This window comes from Danio aesculapii, chromosome 5 (genome assembly GCF_903798145.1).
Source record: "Danio aesculapii chromosome 5, fDanAes4.1, whole genome shotgun sequence".
Classification (NCBI taxonomy): Eukaryota; Metazoa; Chordata; class Actinopteri; order Cypriniformes; family Danionidae; genus Danio; species Danio aesculapii.
Genome location: NC_079439.1, coordinates 55193983 through 55215749, shown reverse-complemented (window position 1 = coordinate 55215749; position 21767 = coordinate 55193983). Strand labels below are relative to the sequence as shown.

Below are 21767 nucleotides of genomic sequence, written 5' to 3'. Positions count from 1 at the left end.
AGCAAGTGAGTGCAAAAACTCCATTAAAAATATTGAGGTAAAATTAATTGCCATGTTTTAAAATCATGGCGTGGAAAATTATAATTTAATGCAGTGCTTCTTGTTTGGTCTGATATCCACTTTTTATTGTATCTCAGCCAGGCAGTGATGATCATTTCTCTTTTTAAAGAGATTTTGTATCGGATGACAATTCACCGGAAGCCCTGAGGCTAGCTGAATGAAAATAAAAGTCTGTGTGCATACACCCCATTGCACAGTGATTGTGCTATGGTTGTGTTTTGGGCATAATGTGCAATAAATCAATTGGAGTGTCATCTTCCATTGCCTTTAAGAGTCAGTTGCAGTCACACCAAGAGCATTTTTTATTTACATGACGTACATTGTATGAAGAAAACTGATACCTGTGCTATGCTAAGAGTCTGGCATCGCAATGTGCTGAGTGTATGATACGTAGGGTCCTATGGGTTCAATCCCAGAGGACATGTACACTGGTAAAATATGTATTTTGAACAGACTGTAAAACTCTTAGACCAAATGTATACATATAAATATCAGTTCTGTGAATTTAAAATAGTAAAAACATTATGTAAGGCAGTGTTTCTCAACCATGTTCCAGGAGGACCATGTCTCCTTAACCAAACACACCCCGTTTACACAAATACAATTTAGTTTTAAAACGGCATTTTGGAACAAAAACGATCCACGTCCACACTGGCGTTTCACCTAGCCTTTTCAATGCAGAGGTCTGAGCTCCAGTCAGTCAGCGGGTGCTTTGAGCACAAAACCCCAGGTAAGAGCAGCGCACGTCAGACAGTTCATCAAGGATCTACCGTTGAATCTCTTCTCACTAGTTGTTAAACATGATATGTAATTTATCTTGTTATCTAATGACTCTATGAATCTATTACTTGTTCTCGGGTAACGTGTTTTGGCTGAGCGCAACGATATTTTAATATATTATTTTATGTAACCACGTACACTGATTCTGCACATTTACTGATTGCTTGCCTTTATTTCCAATATTGTACAAACTTATTGTACGTGTGTTTCATATTTTTTTAATGAAAGGAGGCAGTAATGTTATAGGCTCTGTTTTGGTATAAATATGCATACAGTGAAGATGACTTACCAAAGAGATATGTAGATATATGACACCTTAACAATTTTGGTGTCTGTTAAGTTGTTAATATCAAAAATATAATCTCCTTATATCAGGTTTTCATTTTATAGTTAAGATAGTGAAACAACGTAGCCTGCAGGGTGATGTGAATGACGTTATAGAGTAGGCTACTTTGTTACCTTTAAAGATTTACCAGATGTGTCCTCAGGAGTTTGTTTTCCATATCAAACTTGAACTTAAGGAAATGATGCAAGTGTGCACTTAATATTGAGAAAAAGCCCTCAGACTCAATCAGAGAAAAATCAGACTCAATCAGATCGCATCCGTTTACATATGTCTCCGTTGTCCCCCATCCACACTGACACGGCACAGCAGCGTTTTAAAACCAAAATGGCCTCTTCAGCATTTTCAAAACGCTCCATTTTCGGGGCACGAAAACTCTGGGGTAGTGAAAACGGAAGGTGTAACCATAGCAAAACGTATGCCTTATAAAACTAAAACGTATAAATGTAAACGGGGCTCATTAAATCATCAGCTCATTAGCAGAGACCTGTACTGCGTGTGACAGACAAAGGAGACATCCAAAACATACAGTGTTGGTGGTCCTCCAGGAACATGGTTGAGAAACACTGGTGTAAGCGACCATCTACGCACAACCTGCTTTTTGATTGCTATGCTAGTTGTATGTTATTTTATTATGACACAATACAGTGGTTTTAAAAAGGGTTAGGGTTAAGGTTACATTTGGTACATCTATCTATCTATCTATCTATCTATCTATCTATCTATCTATCTATCTATCTATCTATCTATCTATCTATCTATCTATCGATCGATCGATCGATCGATCGATCGATCGATCGATCGATCGATCTATCTATCTATCTATCTATCTATCTATCTATCTATCTATCTATCTATCTATCTATCTATCTATCTATCTATCTATCTATCTATCTATCTATCTATCTATCTATCTATCTATCTATCTATCTATCTATCTATCTAGAAACACTATAAACAATTTTTACCATCTGAAGAATGTCTTCAATCTTCAGTTGTGCATCATCCTGGTCATCTTGAGAAAGGGCACTGGGAAAGAAAACAATTTCCTCTAACCAGCTTTCAATCACATACAATCTCAAAAGAGATTTTCATTTATATTCATAGACACAGTGACCATCAAAAAGTGCTTTAGTTTTCATGTGTGAGATGTGTGTCCATGTGTGCACTTAAACCTACCTTAGTATGTTTGCTGTGGCTTTCCTCTCCTGAGGAAGAAGGTCTGGGTCTCTCAACACCTCCTCCAGCAGGCAGATCACACCCATCTTCAACTCTCCATTCATTTCAAAGTCCTGAAAAACACCACACACAAAAGATCATATTTCACAAACATCTGACAGCCATGAATAAATAAAATTAGGCTAAGAAAATGCCAATTGCTAGACATCATCCATCAAATCTAATCTAATATAACTTCTGTGGCATCAAGGAAACATAGCAAACACATATACACTTCATTAAAATAAGAGAAAAAAAAAGCCAAAGAAGATTAGGAGAGATTCTACAGTCAGCAAAATGAATACAATATTTTTCAGAGAACATGTTATGTAATGAAATGCTAAATGAAAGTTTCTTCTGGTTTTTGATTAATATGATTAATACAAAAAAGAAATAAAACATGTCAAACATAATTTAGACTTAATATATTTTGTTTATAATATTAATATATAATCTTTATGTATTTCACTGTACAGAAACTGTAACGAAATAAAGATGAATACAATTGGTTTATGCAGTGTGTAGTCTGGCATATAAAAGGTGTTGGTGGTGATTTAGATTGCTTATTCTCCATTAGCGCTCATCAAAAGCTGCACTAGCACAGCTCTACAGTTTCCCAGTGCACTAATCGCCATCTAACCCAGTCTTTCTTCTGTCTTTCTGTGCCTGCGAGCACTGCAGGTGGGTGGTTAATCTCTTGTGTCACAGTTAAAACATTCTTCAGTTCTGGCTTCATAAAGCCCCGCATCTACAGCCTTAAACAGTAAATGTTCTTCAGTTTTTCCTCCATTCACTTCACTCTTTGTATAATTTGGCCCTAGGGACCAAAGTATTTAGCTAATTTGATGAATTATTGTTCATGCCAGCACTTTTGTCAGATTTTGACATAATGAATAAGTCTTGATTATGATACATAAAAATGCAAATGCTCCTTTGCTAAGGAATAGTTATCCAAAATAGTACTATAAATTAGTACATACAATTCTATGCAGCCTTTCAAATGCAAATGCAAAAACCACTTGAGTGTTTGTGTTCTGTTTTTCTCAGAGTTTGAGTACTCTCATGTTTGCCATTCTAGACAGTAGTTAGCATAATGGCCAGCGCACTTGCTTATTACTGTTAAGCAGTACTTTTATGTGACCATTAGACAGTACAATATGTGTCATAAAGTACTCTATGAAATACATGAAATATTAAATATTTTCTGTTAACATAACCTCCATGACAAGTAAGTAAAACCATATCAGTTATGGTTTTGGCTATTTATGATAATTCTATGATATTTCTACACTTACTAATAAAGCTGGGGCACAATCTTGGACAAGCAAACCAATTTTCATGTTACAATAACCACTAATCACATTAACACTATTTACATTTGCACAAGGGTTAATGCATTTCTCAAAAAAATTAGTACAAACTGCAAAACCTTATTGATAACTTGTAAAAGCGTGTCACTTGCTCAAAATGGATAGCTCATTTCTCAAAAGCAAGTATTCATGTCAATGAAAGTGTCGCTGTCATCAAGATGAAAAGTCCTGACACCATTGTTTATGAACAAGTCAAATGGTTTTGTCATGTTTTCATTATGGCAGTTTACTTTGTAAATATTTCCAATGCATAAAAATTCAGATTTTGGTGACACTTCCTGAAAATGCTCAAGACAGCACTATATACTATTTGCACAGCCATTTGAAAACTACAGTAAAGGTAGACATCACTGCCTTTAGTGAGGTATCTGAGTACAAGACACTCAATATGTATGTCTCACTTTTTTAGTGCATTTGCTCTTTGCAATTCTAATTTATTCACAGCATTGTGCAAAAGAATAGATACACCTTTATTTACAACAAACATAAACTTCCTTTGGGTGGAGCTGTGCACAACTGTAAACAATATTGCATTACATACTGGAACTGAGCCTACAACAAATGTCTGTAAATCATTCATGAAATTGTTCAATTTAAAAGACATTTTCAGAAAAATAAAATTTACAATTAAAAAAAAATTGCTTGACAGATTTTGACAACAAGTGCAACATTTTTGTATGTAATGACTCAAGTAATGAAATAATATAAGTTTTATATGGACTGACTATTCAGCATTCACAAGTTTAGTTCATTTTGACTGACATGGCATAAGCAAATGATAATGTTATAGAATAGCAGAGAGTTGTATGAAAGCAATTGATGCATGTCCAAAAGCATTTGCAATTTGTTGGAAGGAATGAGAAACTGCTTCTATGATGTGCACAAATTGTTTTGAGAAATGCATTAACTGTTGTGCAAATATAAATAGTGTTGTGAGAAATGCACCTAAGCAACTGAGAAAAACTGTAACTAAATTTAGATTTAACAAGTGGTACAAGACAATTCTGGAAACTGGTTATTTCAACATTTGTTATGAAAATGCTATAAATATAGAGAGATAATAGAAACATGATAAAAGATGAGAGCAGTGAAACGACAGTGGATGGGTGGATTTTTACGCGCTACATCATGACTAAAAGGAAGAGGAAAGATTCAGATGGCAAAGTTAGTTAGTATCGTCAGCAGTACTCTTTCAGTTTTTAAAGACATACCTTAGTCAAAATGACACAAAGGAATGTTATCAGAAATGGACACAAAAAGAACAACTATAAACACCTCGCTTAAGTCTTATACTTTTAATGTAAACCTTTATTCTCTCTTTATATGTAATCAGGTGTTTTGCAACAAGTTTCTTGCTCATGTATTAATATTATGGTTTTAATACTTCTGCAATCAATGTTTAACTCTATCAAAGCTAAACAAGATCATAGATGGTTTATGTTTGATGTCCCAGCAAAGCTAAGTTGGTTAGCTTTGAGTGAACACAGAACTAGAATCCAGGAGAACCCCAGCGGACTCCAGGAAGCAGGCTCACAGCTCAGACATTCCCATCTCCGGTACCTTTCTTTCTTTTACATCAAGAGTTTAGTGCGCCACAAAACCAGTAGTCAACACTACAAGCCCTTTTGCCGCTTCAAAAAACTTGAAACGACTGACTCGACCCCACTCCAAGCCTCGCGAGGACAAAGAATTGACCACCAACTAACCACATGCTCAACAGAGGGAGTTCTTCACATCACAAAAGGAACACAAGTAACACTTCCAGACTACAACTGAACTGGTGTAAACTAAATGTAACCATCAAGAGACCATAGAAGGGCTTGGTTTGGTCTTACAAAATCAGAGGTTTTTGCATCATTATACTCTCTCAAACTCTTAGTTTTCTTCCTTTTTACTCTTCTCTAAAACCTGTATGAATGTGTGTTTGTGTTATGTAGGTGTTAAATTAGTCAATGAAGTGTAATTTTGTGTAAAGAAGGGTGCCTGTGCATATTTATGAATCTAATGTCTTAAACTTCAATCTTGCTACCCTGCTTAAACATAAATGGGTTTTTATTTTTGATAGCAATAGCCAGCCATAATTGAAGTTAACTGTCTGCTTGAATGATCGCTGGACGATTTGTTTGTTCAGATTTAAAGAATCAATTCTTTTGAAGTCCCATTCAAATGAATCTTCAATTCCCTTTGAGCTAATTTGCTACAAGAGAGAGGAGAAATGTAGGGAACAGATCTATAAAGGTACTCTACTATGGGATGAATTTTCCACCTCTCTCTTCCTTGACAACCTGCATTTAGAAATATTCCTCCTCTTGTGTTTCTCTCATCCACATCTTTCACTTGTGCGACCATAAAGGTCACTTCTAACAAGCTCTCTCTTTGTGAGTTTGTCATGACATTCTTCGTTTAAACTGTTACACCAGATCAATGCAATTAGCCCACACTCAAACAAAGCCAGGTACTGTAAAAGCTGAAAAACAGATGAAAGGCCATTATGATGAACTGTTTCCACTGCAGCATGTAATAATGCTGGCTGTGTGTGAGGTCATGATTGTGTGTGTTTGTGTGTGTGTGTGTGTATTTCAGTTTTGCTTTGAAAGGCTGTCGATATTAATGTTATAATATCCTATACTTTGACTCATGAAAAAGTTGGTAGGTGCTGAAATATCTTTTATCTCCGAGTTAATGGGCATACTATAACACAAATCAATATGATGAATGCCTAGCTATACAGCAGAAAGCAAAGCAAGCAATGCTGAAAAAAATGAATCAATGAAGATTCAATAAAAATACAACTGTATTCCTCCCATTACCTCTTGATATCCTTTTTCACACTGCACCAAAAGACACCAGAATATGATTGCAGTTGGAGCATGAAATCGTCCACTCCAAAGGGAGTTATTTGCTATATCAGCGAGTGCTGTTTCTAAACCCCCTCAACCTCGACTATAGTCTTGGCTTTTCTTCCGTGAACGGACACTGCATAATACTGTATGCTGAATTTACATAACTGCTTGTGTTGTGTAAGTAGTGTGTCATCGTCTTGTACAAGAGACACTGATTCACAGATCTTATATACTGATACAGATACAATTTCTTCTCCAACTGTTTACATTCACATACCACCATTATGTAAGCTTCCCACACAGCAAAATTTCTCTGGCCCAGATCTGGCCCACACAATCAGGTATTGTTTGGCCTACATGCTGCAGTGAATTACGGTACATGACTGGACCAAGTCTTGCTTCTATACAAGGGCTAAACATGGACCATATCTGGGCCAAGTCTCAGCCAAGTTAACTACCCATAACTGGGCCTGAACTGGGCCAGATATGTTGGTGTCCCATGACTGCAATGAATTTGATGAACCCATGAAGCATTTCGCTTTAGGTGTGCTATGGGTGTGCTTTTTTTTGAAGTGAACTGATTGGTAGAATTTTTTTTACTCAAAATAATTTAAATGTATTTTAAAAGTGGTTCATGATACGCCAAACTTCCATGGCCCACATTAAAATTCTTAACATCTGGTCCAAATGCTACATTTGATATCTGGCCCAAGTCTTGTGTGCCGCCTTAAAGACGGTGCCAGCTCTGCCAAATCCGGGCCATGTTTGGCCCACATTCTGTATGCCAGTGCCTTATGAACGCCTGTTGTACTGTGGTCTTTGAGGTATTCAAAACTTTGGAAAAAAAACTTCTGACGCCATCATTTTTTTAAACCAAATAAACCAAATGAAATAAAACAAGTTCGATTTTTTTAAGTGAATGATCACAAACTTAATGGTTACCGATGATATATAAATTCACACATATTTAAAGCCTTGATGATCATATCTAATAAGATATGGTAAAAAAAAAAATCAACAAAACAATATCAAAGCAGTGTTGTATTAGATCAAACTAAAAAATGTAAAATGTTTGTTGATTGCACTGTTTCCGTTTCTTACCATTAAAACAAACAATGCCTGTTTGTGGCAGCTGGTATTTTTCCTACCTGTTGTTCTTTGCTAAGCCAGTAGGCTACACATTTGGTTCCAATTAAGGTTCTGGCAAACAGGATTTGGTAATCCTGAAATTTGGTATTTGAATCACAATGATCAAACCCAATGTTTCTTTAAAAACTGTCCTAAAAGTATGATAGATCAGTTAATCCTGGATAGCAAAACATGGTATTTCCAAATCTGGACCAATTTGATCCAGATTAAATTTTTGGAAAAACTGGGCCCTGGAGATCAGCTGAATGAGTACCCAGCTCAGGGCGATGCAGTGGTGCAGTAGGTAGTGCTGTTGCCTCACAGCAAGAAGGTTGCTGGTTCGAGCCTCGGCTGGGTCAGTTGGCATTTCTGTGTGGAGTTTGCATGTTCTCCCTGCGTTTGCGTGCGTTTCCTCTGGGTGCTCCGGTTTCCCCCACAGTATAAAGACATAGGTGTAGGTATAGGTGAATTGGGTAGGCTAAATTGTCTGTAGTGTATGAGTGTGAAAATCTAAATTGAAAAATCTGATTGAAAATGAAGATTGTTAATGTCTGAGTGAACTAACCCTTCAACCACTGAAGCATGCACATCTTTTATTTTGAAGGGTTATAAAACCCCCCTCTTTCAGTTCAAGTCTAAGACGAACTTTTTCAGAAAATGCTTCATTGGTGGGTGTGTAGCGCTGCGAGCAAATGGAGTAGTGAGTGTGGCTGGCAGATCAGCGGAAAAAGGTGGGGCAAACATCTGTCAGTTATCTCAAAAGGAGACAAACCGTGAGGAGATCCATGATATTATAGTTCACAAAGTTAAAATGCTTATAAATAAACAGTAAGTAATTTAATGCCCTGCTACATTTGTTATTCGTAATTTCATATACACATAACTACTATTTGTTATATCATAATAAAGATAATTATGTTTATATAAACACTATAAATGAGGGGGGCTTCTTTCCTCCTAAATCCCCGGGTCTGAATGCAGACGCAGTTGATAGCAGTGCAGCAGGTCTCTTGCCCTATCTACTTTAACCATTAGCCCTGGCGGTAATTTTTAACATTTATTTAAAATTAGTGTTAGATTAATAGTTGAATAGATTTTAAACATATGGCAAACACAGCAGCACGGATAGGCGATGTGTCTGAAGGGTAACAAACTCAACTAATAAAAGACAAATTCCGCCAATTACAGATTCTCGTACAGTTCTCCCGGCAAAAATGCTTGCTGCAAACCAACAGCTTTGCTGTATCAGCCCTGAAAAACAGGCAACAAACCGCGTGAATCATGGAATCAAACACATATGACTCTTCATGAACGGCTAAAGACTGTATGCCGTGCTCGGACATGGTCTCACAGTTTAGCAGGTCTGCCTTGCCTTCGGAAACCACATGTTCTCATGAATAATTAAGAAGAAGGGTCTTCTCATATAAGAAAAGTCAGCTATAAATAATAATGAGAAACAGACACATCATCTCTGGACAGGCAGACAAGGGCTTTGTCACCGATTTTGATCCTGCCCAAATAATGATTTTAAACCTGGAAGATGAAATTAGCTGACAATAGCTCAAAATTATCCAGTTTTCTCCACAATGAAAGCAAACATGGGCTAACGTTGTCTTAAATGATGCTCAACACACACAAAATCTCAAGAAAGTACTAGAAGGTTTCTTGAACCTTTAAAATACATTTTCCAAGTTTAAGTATATATGAAACATAATCTGATTTATCTAAATATATAACATACATATTCAGTCACCTGTTTTCCTTTGAAAACAGAAACACAGTGCCTCTTAGGCTTTCGCGAAGTTAGCTCTTTCTTTTTATCTTTCTTTTTTGCTTTCTGACAGAGCAACATAAGATGAACCAGTCAGCATTTGGGGGGAAAAATTACGTGTATCTACAGTTGGTGTTGTGTTGATATTCTCAAGTTAATTGGAAACTAATTCTTAAATAATGGAAAGTGAATCCTTCCCCTGGGTGGGTAAAGCTTTTTGATTTTGAACAGGATCTTCTATTCGTCCAACTAATGCCAGATGGGAAAATGTTTAAACAAACCTTATTCTTTTAAATCCATTTGCTTCTGGCACAGAAATTGCACACTTCACCTTTAATAGCTTCTTTTTGAGAGATGCATTTTGATCCCGGAGTTGCTGTGGAAATTAAGGTTTGATGTTGTTTATGTAAGGTAATTGGTTTTCCTTGTGAAAATAACATGGAAATAGTGAAGGGGTGTTACGCTTCCTCTGCCCTGTAAAAAACGAGGCCTGGGGGATAACCATGTGTTCACAGCCAGAGCCTGGACTACAATGTGAAGGTACTTGTGATAAAACATCAGTCAAGCCACAGGGAGGGAGAAAAAGAGGCAGATAAGCATTATGACTGCTGGTTTGAATACATAAAGAAACGCAATGTCTCATCTGAAAGTCTAAGAGGGGATGTCACTGATACAAGCTACAAAAGAAGAAGTAGGCAGACCTGTGAGTGTTTGGAGACCCAGTGTCGCAAGACATTCAAGACTCTGTTAGTAGCCGCTCGACGTATAATGAACTCCTTGTCACAAGTCCTCTCAGAATTGTTAAAAACTGCAAAGGAAAAAAAAACACTGTGACCACACTACAAACAAACTTGTAATATCCAGGCTCTCGTTTCAGATTGTAAAATGAATTTGCATATAGATTACACGTGATCAACGTCATATTTTCTTTATTTCATAAATTACCTTGTGAAAGTAATCGATAGGGCTGCATAATATGTAGAAATCGATATTGCAATATGGCTTAGTGTGTGAAACTGTGCGGGCTGCAATGTAATTAAATACAAATATGCGCAGCTGGTTTCAGAGTGAAGCGTGGTGTTTGATATCATGAGCTGATCAAAAGTGCAAATGAAAGCAAGTTTCACTCTGAAACTGACAGTGCATACATTCATTTGCTGTCAACTCATCAAAAAATGTAGACGAGAAAATAAAAATAGTAAAAATAAATAAATACCAGCACTGCAGTTTTACAGTGAAATAAAATTGAGTGTATTATTAAATAGTTTTTTAATTACAGTACAGCTATATTGTTGCACAATTAACTATTTTGTTTAATATTATAATAATTATAACAGAATCATTCAATTATTCATTAATTACAGACGTTTTTTTTACACCTAAGCACTAGAAAAGGGGTGCTTTTTTAGCACTAGAAAAAATTCTGTAAAATGGACTGCAAAGCAATTTTTACTCAGAAACTGCTACCACATTTCACAAATAACTGCAAAAAAGATCATGAAGAATTAAAGAAGCAGAAAACAAAATTGTGTTTTGGAAAATGTGATCTAATAATGTTTTATTTGATTAAAAATTGTTGTAAAAAACAGTGAGGCTTTTCCGAAATAATTTTTTTTAATTTACAAAACTTCTTTCAACTTTTTGGCATTAATCCCACCAAGCCTCATTTATTTAAATTAAAATATTTTGTGAACTGTTACTATAATTTATATTGTAATGTAAGAAGTTATTCTTATGAGCAAACATTTCAGCATCATTAATACAGTCTTCATTCAGAAATCATTAGGCTATAATCAGCTATAATATGCAAAAATGTCCATTTACATATATTTTTTCAACCACATTAAAAATGCATACAGTGTTCAGCATAAATGAGTACACCCTATTTTGAAAATGAATATTTGCATCCATTTTCCAGAAAACACTGGTAATATATATTGGTGCATTTGTACAAAACAGATTTATTAAACAGATATATTTATTAAAATAATATTTTCATCACCAAACATTTAGAAATGGCAAGATAATACATTTAAATTCATGCAAAATGTTGCAAAAAATACAAACTATAACATTTCAACAAAAATGTATATATTTTTGTTTCTCTTGATTTTTTATATTTTTGAAAATGTTGTTAAATATTTTTAAATGTTATTTAACATTTAAATTTGGGTTACTAGTTTTTTAACCATTTTCAAAAAGTTATTTTGTTAGATTAGCTCCAGATTTGGTTTAAGTACTGACTAAATTAATGTATATGCACAAATATAATATTGTAAAGCAAAGCATCCTATAGAAAATATTCATTTAAATGAGAGATTTGTGAGGGGTCTACTCATTTATGCTGAGCATACTGAGTCTTTTTTTGTATAGATATAATTTTGGTTAAAGCTGAAAATACATTGTATATGGGTCAAAAATACAGATTTTTCTTCAAGAAAAGCAAAAACATTATAATAATAACTAAATATCATGCTTCATCGGAATATTTAATAAATTTCCCATTATAAATAAGTATATCAACGGCAAATTGTTTATTAATTATATACTTTGGTAAGAACTTAATTTGGACATCTCTAAATGTGATATTGTCAGTGTTTAGACAGTTTTAAACCCTCAGATTCAAGATATTGTCCTATCCAAAAAAAAAAAAAGTATACATTAACAGAAAGCATATTTATTCAGCTTTCAGATAATGCATAAATCTTTTGACAGATTTTGTGGTCCTTGGTAAAATACAGCGCTCAGCATATATGAGTACACCCCTCACAAATCTATCTTTACAAACCTCATATTTTTAATAGGAAGCTATACAATATTATATTTGTGCATACATATTAGATTAGTCAGTACTGAAGCCAAATCTGGAGCTTATCTAACAAAAAAACTCATGATAATGGTCAAAATACTAGTACACCCAAATTGATATGTTATAGAAAAATATTACATACAAATTTTAAAAAGAGGAAAAATCAAGAGAACAAAAGAAATTTGGAAAATTTTGTTGAAATTTTGTAGGTTGTAGTTTGTTTTTGCAATATTTTGCTTGAATTGTTTTATCTTTCTATTTCTAAATATGTTTGGTGACTAAAATATTCAATAAATATATCTTAATAAATCTGTTTTGTTTAAATGCGCCAAACTTTCCCTATATTCACTGAGAAATGGGGTGTCCTCAATTATGCTGAACACTGAATATATTCAAATAAACGAATTATACTTTTATATGTATGTTCATATATGGTCATTTATCAGATTGCTGTATATGTGAGTTGTAAATGTCTCTGTCTGAGGCACAGGCCAGAGCACACAAAGCTCTTGTGTCGGTGGCAAAGTACCTGGAGGGCTGCTGTGTCCAGCTGCTGCTGTGGCAATGGCAAATGCAGAGGCTGGAGAAACAGAGCAGCGTGAGTTCTCAGCCGTCTGGACTACAATAAAACATGGAGAACAGTTTTAAGGATTAATAGTTAATCGCCCCTCCAAAAAAATACTACATACAACAATCTGTAATAATCACTCAACACATATACCTCATTTGTTGGAAAATGCACCACCCATGTTTCTACTTGACATTCGCACTTTCTTATACAACCATAACACATATTCCTGTCTACTGCACAAATATTTTAAACCTATTTCTTTTTGCAGATTTCATTAGCTGCTGACTACAGTAGTGTTGTCTTGTACTTATCCTCTACACAATCTAGTCACACAAAAATACATTTCTGTATGCTTTATTCATGAAACACAGAGAAGAGACAAAGAGAGGTTTGGTGCTTGGGTGATATGTTGGACCACAGTAATATCAAATATTATAAGCTCTTGAATGTCTCAAAACCAAATTCTATGATGTCAAACATTGACATTTCAGCTATATCTCTGGATATATTTCAGAGAAACATTGTCAGATAGTTCAACACACAATTGTATATAGTATGGCTTAAAACGTTTTGGAAAATAGCACACAAATTCTATTAGTATTTTTCTTGTTTTTTAGTTTGTTTTTATGATAAAAGCTCACTGTAAAACATATTTGGTTCCACAAAATTCCTTCATGTTGTCCCAACACAAATCAATCAAGTTAATCATTTTTACTAATTGAAGTGGATTGAACAAAAAACATTTAAGTTGTCTATCAAAAAACTTACAAAATTATGTTGTTTCAACTCATTTTGAATAAGTAGTTTAAACAAGCCGCAAAAGTCCTTGTTTGAGTGCTCTTGGTCATTATGGACTTGTTCTATAAAAAGACTGGTGTGATTATTATTTAAAAAATGTGTGTTTCACAGAAAACAGGAACTTTGGAATGACATTAGAGTGAAAACAATAACAAAATTGTTATTTTTGTGTTAATTGGCCCTTTATTCCTCGGGGACATAATGAGTAGTATCACATAAGTACCACTACTGTCACATAAACAGTTTTACTAATTCAGTGGTCATACTTCAAAATGAAGTATGTTTTTGCAATAAATAAATAATGAATTCCCCTTTGGTTGGGACGAAGCCAACGGGTCGACCTAATGAGCACAGTCCCCCCAGTTATCATAAAAAAATACATCAACGAATGTTTTGTTCTTTCATTGATTATAACATCCTAAATTTCGAAATAGTTAAGGATTTTTGGATAAGGATTAATGAGCTTGACTGACATCAGCCAGTCCACAATTTATTGATGCTGTCCTTTCCAAACTGCAGCAGTAAGTGTGTCTCTGTTCATAGTCATGTCATACTTCTTCAATAGTATATTAGAAAATATGGTCACACTTTAAATTAGTCCAACTTTAATGGTCCATTAGTTAATGTTAGTTAATATATTTACTAACATGAACAAACAATTAGTAATACATTTATTATGATATTTATTTGTTAACATTAGTTAATGTTATTTAAGTTAAAACATTAGTTAATATTAGTTCACTTTAACTCACAGTGCATTAACTAATGTTAACAAGTGCAACTGTATATTTTAATAATGCAGTAGTTCATGTTGAACTATGATTAATAAATGCTTAACAAGATTATTCATACTTAGTTGATGATAGTAAAAACATTAACTAACATTAACTTATGGACCAGTATTCTAAAGTGTTACTGAAAATATTTTGTGCACCCATTTTTGCTCAACCAAAAGTACAATTCTGCTTATGCCACTGCCCTTTGGTAATCATATCCAGTAAGTAACAGAACTAACATGTTTTCCATGGAAACAGCAAATGCACAAATATTCATTAGATTCATAATTTGATTGCTTATTTTGAACAAAACAAAGATGCCAAACATGCCCAATACAAATGAACACAACAACATCTGCTCCAACCAGAAAAATATGCGCTAGTGGAAATAAGTATGGCATTTATGAAAAAAAAACAACCCATGTCTGTCTTGACTCTCCCCGTGTATGGCTTCATTTAATGTCAAGCAAGCACAGCATTTGACAAGTCTTCAGAACCAAGACTGTGGTCATAGATAAAGAACTGCACCGCAATGCATAAGTTTCATCTTAGGAGCCATTTTGGAATGCTGGATGCTCTCTTCAAAAATTCTGTTTATAAAAAAATATTTAAAACTAATCGCATAAAAACTAATCTAAGATGTCAGCTGCTAGCCATTTAATACAATTTTAAAAACTAAGGGGGTAGATATTGGATTTAGTATTGGATCCATAGAATAATGTATAATTCTTGCAGAAACTCTTATGTAACCATTACGTTAGACTGTGCAGTTGCTCTCAGAAGAGAGCTGCACGCTGCGCGCTCTTACCTCCTGACTGTCTGTAGCGGAGGTGGCGTGGAGTGGAGGGTGAGCGGCACGGAGAGATTTCTCCTGGTTCACTGGCCTGGGGCGACTCTGGAATAAATTTGTCCAAAGACACTGACTCCAGCACAGCTGAGGGGAAAGTCAGACCTTTATTAAAATGGATGATAGAAGCCCTCATTCTTCAAAAATATTAATGGTTTTAGGGCAAAAGCTCTATAAGAAAACAGAGCAAAAGCAAAAAACAAAAAACAAGAAACAGGGTGTGGAGGGTGCATTGCATTTAAAAGAAACAGTCAGAGGCCTTCTCTCCAGTGTAAAAAATCCAGAGAAAAAAAACATTTTTCCACTAGTTGTATTCTTTGTTAATTTATAAATGGATAAACGAGTATCAAAATCATTGTGTTGCTGGGAGATGCGCAATTGCAGATTCATTGGAAACATTATAATTGATGACAACATTCTGAGTCTAATGTTTTGTTCATATAAAATGAATATTATCGCTCTTGTAGAGCTAACCCAAATCCTGCACTAAATGTTAAACACAACAAACTATTTTGTTTCCTGAAATAAAAGAACCCTAATTTAGCTACTTGACTTTTATTTTAATAGTCCACTACTTTTCTCCTACTCTAATGAAAATGATTTGACATAGTTGTCCACAGAATTTCTAAAGTCAACCATCAAATTGAACTGTAACCAAATAAGTTAACTGTAACCAAATAAGTTAATTTAAGCTAACTGACAAGGAACCACTCCTAATTTTCATTAAGTTTAATTTCATGTTCTGAAATGACTAACATTGAAACTAAAATTAAAAATAAAAACATAGCACTTTCCACGATAAATGTTGTTCCAAAGAAGCTTTTATGTTATTAAATTACAATCAAAAAGCTTAAAAGATGTTATCATGCCACTTGTGCAACAGTGCAGGTAATGGCATACAAAATGTGTCAAAAATGTGATATCTGTGCATATAAAATAGTTTTTTTAAGAAGCAGGGTTTTTCCTGCATAGAGAATTGCAATTGGTCACCTCATCACAATTTTTCCACCTTTCCACAAAAACAAGGCAGGCAGTCACTACTACCGACAGACCCCAAGTAATGCTCAAGCACTGGCCATGTATTTAACCCATTTGTGCCCATTTTTTTTTTAAACGTAACAATCATATAGTGTCCGGTTTTACATTTATTTTCTCCAAATTTTATTTTATTTTTTTCAAGAAAATCATGTTTGAATATGCGGCAACTATATTTGCCGATGGGAAAATATGTTGTGTGAACCATTCAATATAAAATTTGAATAAGAGGAGAACATTTGGTATTCTAACTCAAAACAACTGCTTTTAAAAGATCAATTCATATTCATAAAATTTGTTTAAAATTATTTTATATGAACGCCCTTAAAAGTATCTATCAAGTTCATAAATATGAAAACACGAAGAACTAAACCATTTGTCTTAAAGGGGATGAAACACACACTACTTTCCCGACAGACTACTGTGTGTCAAAAAGAAGTCAAGTAACTACTGGTGTACATACACAAAAGTAAATACATACCACAATGGTGACATCTAACAAAACAAGTATTTTCAGTAAATCTAACTACAGACTTTTGTGGACATCTGACAGAAATAGTCAGACAGCTTAGTTAAAAGTAAAGCTGCTAATTCTATTTGAGGAGTTGTTTAATGATCCTGATGAGCTGAGATTTTTCAGTTGAGTTCCTAAGGTCATGTCCACATGTACACCGGTATTTTTTTTCTTTAAATTAAAATTTTCTAAAAAAAAAAAAAACAGACCCTGGCGCTTTTGAAAATTTTCACCCTGACAAGAGTTTTAAAAAAGTTGGGTTTCCTAATACTGTGTTTTTGTATAGAAAAAAGCTGCAATTTAGACAAAACCCATGTTTTTGTGGAAAGCAGGGCTTATGGTTGCGACTGAATTTGGTTGTGGTTTTGTGTTTTTCTTTAGTGATTCTGCTTTTTAACAGCAGGAGTTCATTATTCTCTGTTCACTCAGCACTTTAACTCTGCTCCAGTGTTATTTTAACTCTTTATAGGAGTGGGACCAGTGAGAGATGTTGATTTTACTCTGAGGATTTTGCTGTATAGGGCAGCACGGTGGTGCAGTGGGTAGCACAATCGCCTCACAATAAGAAGGTTGCTGTTTCGAGCTCAGGCTGGGTCAATTGGCATTTCTGTGTGGAGTTTGCATGTTCTCCCCATGTTTGCGTGGGTTTTCTCCAGGTGCTCTGCTTTCCCCCAGTCCAAAAACATGTGGTATAGGTCAGTGTTTCCCAACCCTGTTCCTGAAGGCACACCAACAGTACACATTTTCCACCTCTCCCTAATCAAACACACCTGAATCAACTCATCAGAACATTAGAAGAGACTCTAAAACCTAAAGTTAAGAGGTCAGATAAGGGAGACGTACAAAATATGTACTATCAGTGTGCCTCCAGGAATAGGGTTGGGAAACACTGGTATAGGTGAACTGGTTAAGCTAAATTGGCTGTAATGTATGTGTGTGAATGAGTGTATATGGATGTTTCCCAGTGATGGGTTGCAGCTGGAAGGGCATGCGCTGCGTATAACATATGCTGGATAAGTTGGCGGTTTATTCCGCTGTGGCGACCCCAGATTAATAAAGGGACTAAGCCATATAGTCACTGATACTCACTTGTGAACAAAAAATATTTTTAGTAACATGAAAGTTGTCTTTATTTGGGAGGGTTTGCCTCCATTTTGCATCAGATGGAGGTAGGAGTATGGTTGGGAGATGGAGGTAGGAGTAGGAGTATGGTCAGTTATGGGTAGGAAGGCTTCATGTGACATGAAGTAAGTCAACTCCTTTTATTTTTCTTGAAATCTTTTATTTGGTTGTTTGCCTGCTTGTCATTGAGAAATGAAACATGGATAACATGTAGAAAATTACTTATTAAAGGAAAATGGCTTAAATGGGTTAATTACATTTAATGCCAGCCTTTTTAATTAATATAATGTTTTACTTTATAAGATTACAAGAATAATGCAAAACGTGTTTTTTTTTTCTAATAGCAAATATGTCATGATTAGAATACCCCCTAATTTTGAGCCAGAAATAAAAATGATTATTACAGCAATTATTAAAAATTATCAAATGATTGTTTTTATATGTGACAGGTTGTATTGTGAAAACCACTGGACTTGAATTAACACAACATAGATGCATTGTGGTTCTCTTTTTAAAATGTGTAGGGGAATTTGTTTATTTTATTTTTTTCTCCCAAAAGAATTTAGGATGCCTCATTAAATTAAGTTTAACCACTGAAGTCACATGGAGCACTTCAATAATCTGAATGCCTTTCTGACCATTGAATGTTGTGAACATTGCATAGGTTGTCAATAGAAGAACCTCACAGATATCATTCCAAAGATAAATGAAAGTCTCACGGGTTTGGAACAAAAAGAGGGTGAGTAATAGCACATATTTGTCAATAAGCCTGTGCTATGTAAAATTCAAGTACATAATACAAATGATAAAGGATGAGTTGCTGACATTCAATAATAGTGGTACTGTACATTTGTGAAATTATCTATCTTTGTTCAAAACAATTGGACTTTCAACATACTGGTATTTGTCCCCTGCAACTATGAGATGGATAATCATGATATTGAGATTAGTAAAACAGAGAATGACAATGAAAGCAAAAATAAGAAAAGAAATCAACAAAATTGTGGTTGTTAAAAAAAAATGAGAGAGAGAAAATGTGAGAAGAGAGAAACTTGGGCTGTTGTACAGAGCAAAACTAGAGAAAAAAACACAACACACATCATCATTTGGTTTGTTTCAGTTTCAGAAATGCCTGTTTCTCATTGTTGGGTGTCAGTATAATACACAGCCCTAACCACAAGCGTTATGGGTGTTTGGCCAAATATCTGCTCTGTTTTGCATTAAGAAATAACACAATGTAGGTATATTTGAACTTTATTTGTGTGCAGATTTTATTGGGAGGCAGGAGAATGCTAGTCAGACTAATAGCCTATAAAAAAGTAACACATTACTTTGGCTGTTAAGTTATTATGATCAAGTGCTGTTCAATTTATTTTGGAGCACCTACAGAAATCTCCAGCTACTTACAGATTAAATTATTCTTTTAAAAAAGGTACAGCGTCCAGCCAGTATGCTGACCTACTTCCAACAGCCCACAACTGCTCTATTCTGAGACCTAGTGAGCTGCCTACAGAGACATCATAGGCATGTTACCATAGCCCAGATTTTTAGATAATAAAATCTTATAATAAAACCGTATTTATAAAGCAGCAAATCTTGTATGCTTTCTAGAAAATGCAACTCAAACTGAATATGTGACAAGCCTATTGAAAAAGCAAGTTCACTGTGCATCTGGCAGCTTTTACAGACTTTAACAGAGATTTTTGGAAATTAAAGGGTAGTTCATCCAATAATTACAATTCTGTCATGATTTGCTCACACAAAACAAGTTGAAAACCTGCAAACATTGACTTCCATTGAATGTATTGTCAACAATGACAAAGGCTAAAGGTTACGTTCTTCAAAATATCTTGTTTGTGTTCAACAGAACAAAAAATAAACTGGTTTGAAACCAGGATGAGCAAATTATGATAGAATTTTCATTTTTGGGAGAACTAGAATTGTAACAAAATTCAATGAGACGACGGCATATATTTCTCTCACTATTCCTAAAAAGTAAAAATATTGGTTGCTCACCTCTCCTGATGCTGCGGCGTAGTTTACCACAGAGGGCATCAATTCGTGGCACCTCAGCGTTCTCGTCCAGAGCTCCAGGACTTTGCTCAGGGGAGGATGGACTCTGTCCACGGCTAAGATCCAAAGGTGGCTTGCTGTTATTGTTGGATGGTGGAGGTGAGATGGTGGGGTTGGTGGAGGTTGGACTACTGGCTGCAGATGATGAAGTGGTGGACAGATCAAGGATGCCTACTTTTGAGCCAATAGGCGAATTCAGAGAGAGTTTTCTGGTGCGAACGGGAGAGGTAGTACGTGAGGGAATGGAAAGAGGTGGAGGGGATGAGAACTTGCGGCAGAGTCTGGGGGATTTTTCATTGACGTGGTCCCCGCTGCGGTTGTTCTGGTTGGTGGCGAAGAAAAGCTCCAGGGATCTGAGTTATGGGAAGAACAGTGAAAGATGGGGTGTAAATGGCACAGCAACACTGGCACGTTCTGCATACTTGCATGCTCCAAGTTTACTTAACATTCTTGTCAAACAATGTGTTGGATGCATTCTACAAGTGGAAACAGGAGAAGATTGGTTGTAGAAGCATGCCTCTTCTGCAGCTCTCAGAGTTTGAGGAAAAAACAGGAGTTTATGAACTACATAAACTTTGTAAGATGTTAATTCTGCAATAAGTGACAATCCAGGATTTCAAAAAATCAATTTGTGATTTCCAAAATCAGAAGATTAACAAAAGTACAGACAAACAGGAAAAATGGACAGAGATGAAAGTGAATGGTAACATGGGTTTGTTACTTTGACTGATCCAGCGCTATCTTCCTGATCTTCAAGCTGTAGTCTGGGCAGATGGATGTAATGGACAAGCGGTCAAATGAGTGATACTGGACCCTGTGTGATAGCAAATTGGGCGAGGGGATGAGGAACATTGGAGACAACACATTAAACCAACCCAGGCTCATTCTGAAAATGTACCCCTATATACATTTCTGGAGAGCGCCAAATAGGTCCAGGAGGTACGTTTTTTTTAAAGTTTTTGTTTTCGCGAATCCACCAGAGGGCGCTGTGTACGCTTTTTGGGATCTTAAATTTCTCTCGCGAGTACGATTTCCTATCGACTGACTGATTGACTGACAGATTGACTGACCCTCCTTCCCTAAACCCAAACAATAGTCTTTTCAAAAGCACCAATTGACACACCAACCCCCTTCCCTAAACCCCAGTTTTCAAAAGGAATTCAGAAAAAGAAAAGCCCTCGCCTGATTTTTTACATGTTTTCAGCTTTTACCACATTCTCACCCTGTTATTTACTTGTTTATTTTGTTTTTTGGTTTCTGTTTTCATATTACCTGCTTTCTGGAACCGTTCTTCGCCGGACTCGAACCCCGTCATCATGGTCAACTCATCTCTGCATCTCAAGTCCACTGAGCTAACTGGACAAACTGGAAACAATGGTAAAGCCGTCCATATGAAGGTAAGCAGTCTGCTTGTAAGCGCAAAAAGGAACGACATCATACCGCCCCATAGCGTTCATTTTAAAGACGAAATGCAGCCATACGTCGCTCTGGCTACATACAGTAATTCGCAACCTCCAGAAATGTATATATGATTAAGTTTTCAGAATGAGCCTGTGTTGCAACCAAAGTTACATCACTCACAATGACAACCTCTGATCAGGAACATCTTCACAGATGTACAGATGATTTGCCTACAGCACACGGATACTAAATATTCAACAGCAAATGAGGAGTAATTGCCAAGCATGTTAAAGTTTGTAAAAAGATAA

The 21767-nt window shown here is 35.4% G+C and overlaps 1 protein-coding gene across 2 annotated transcripts in view; it reads right to left on the bottom strand.

Moving 5' to 3' along the window:
• The window catches only part of rasgrf2b (Ras protein-specific guanine nucleotide-releasing factor 2b), a 138149-nt gene that overhangs the window by 14518 nt on the left and 101864 nt on the right, over positions 1-21767 (bottom strand). Inside the window, exons 15-21 of one of the 2 annotated variants that reach the window (XM_056458497.1) lie at positions 20780-20872; positions 20002-20411; positions 15276-15401; positions 12852-12941; positions 10215-10321; positions 2363-2475; positions 2152-2212 (exon numbers count right to left, since the gene is read on the bottom strand). In XM_056458497.1, the coding sequence (XP_056314472.1) occupies positions 2152-2212; positions 2363-2475; positions 10215-10321; positions 12852-12941; positions 15276-15401; positions 20002-20411; positions 20780-20872 (1000 nt within the window). The remainder of the gene's footprint in view (positions 1-2151; positions 2213-2362; positions 2476-10214; positions 10322-12851; positions 12942-15275; positions 15402-20001; positions 20412-20779; positions 20873-21767) is intronic. The other variant, XM_056458499.1, reaches the window with a different exon arrangement.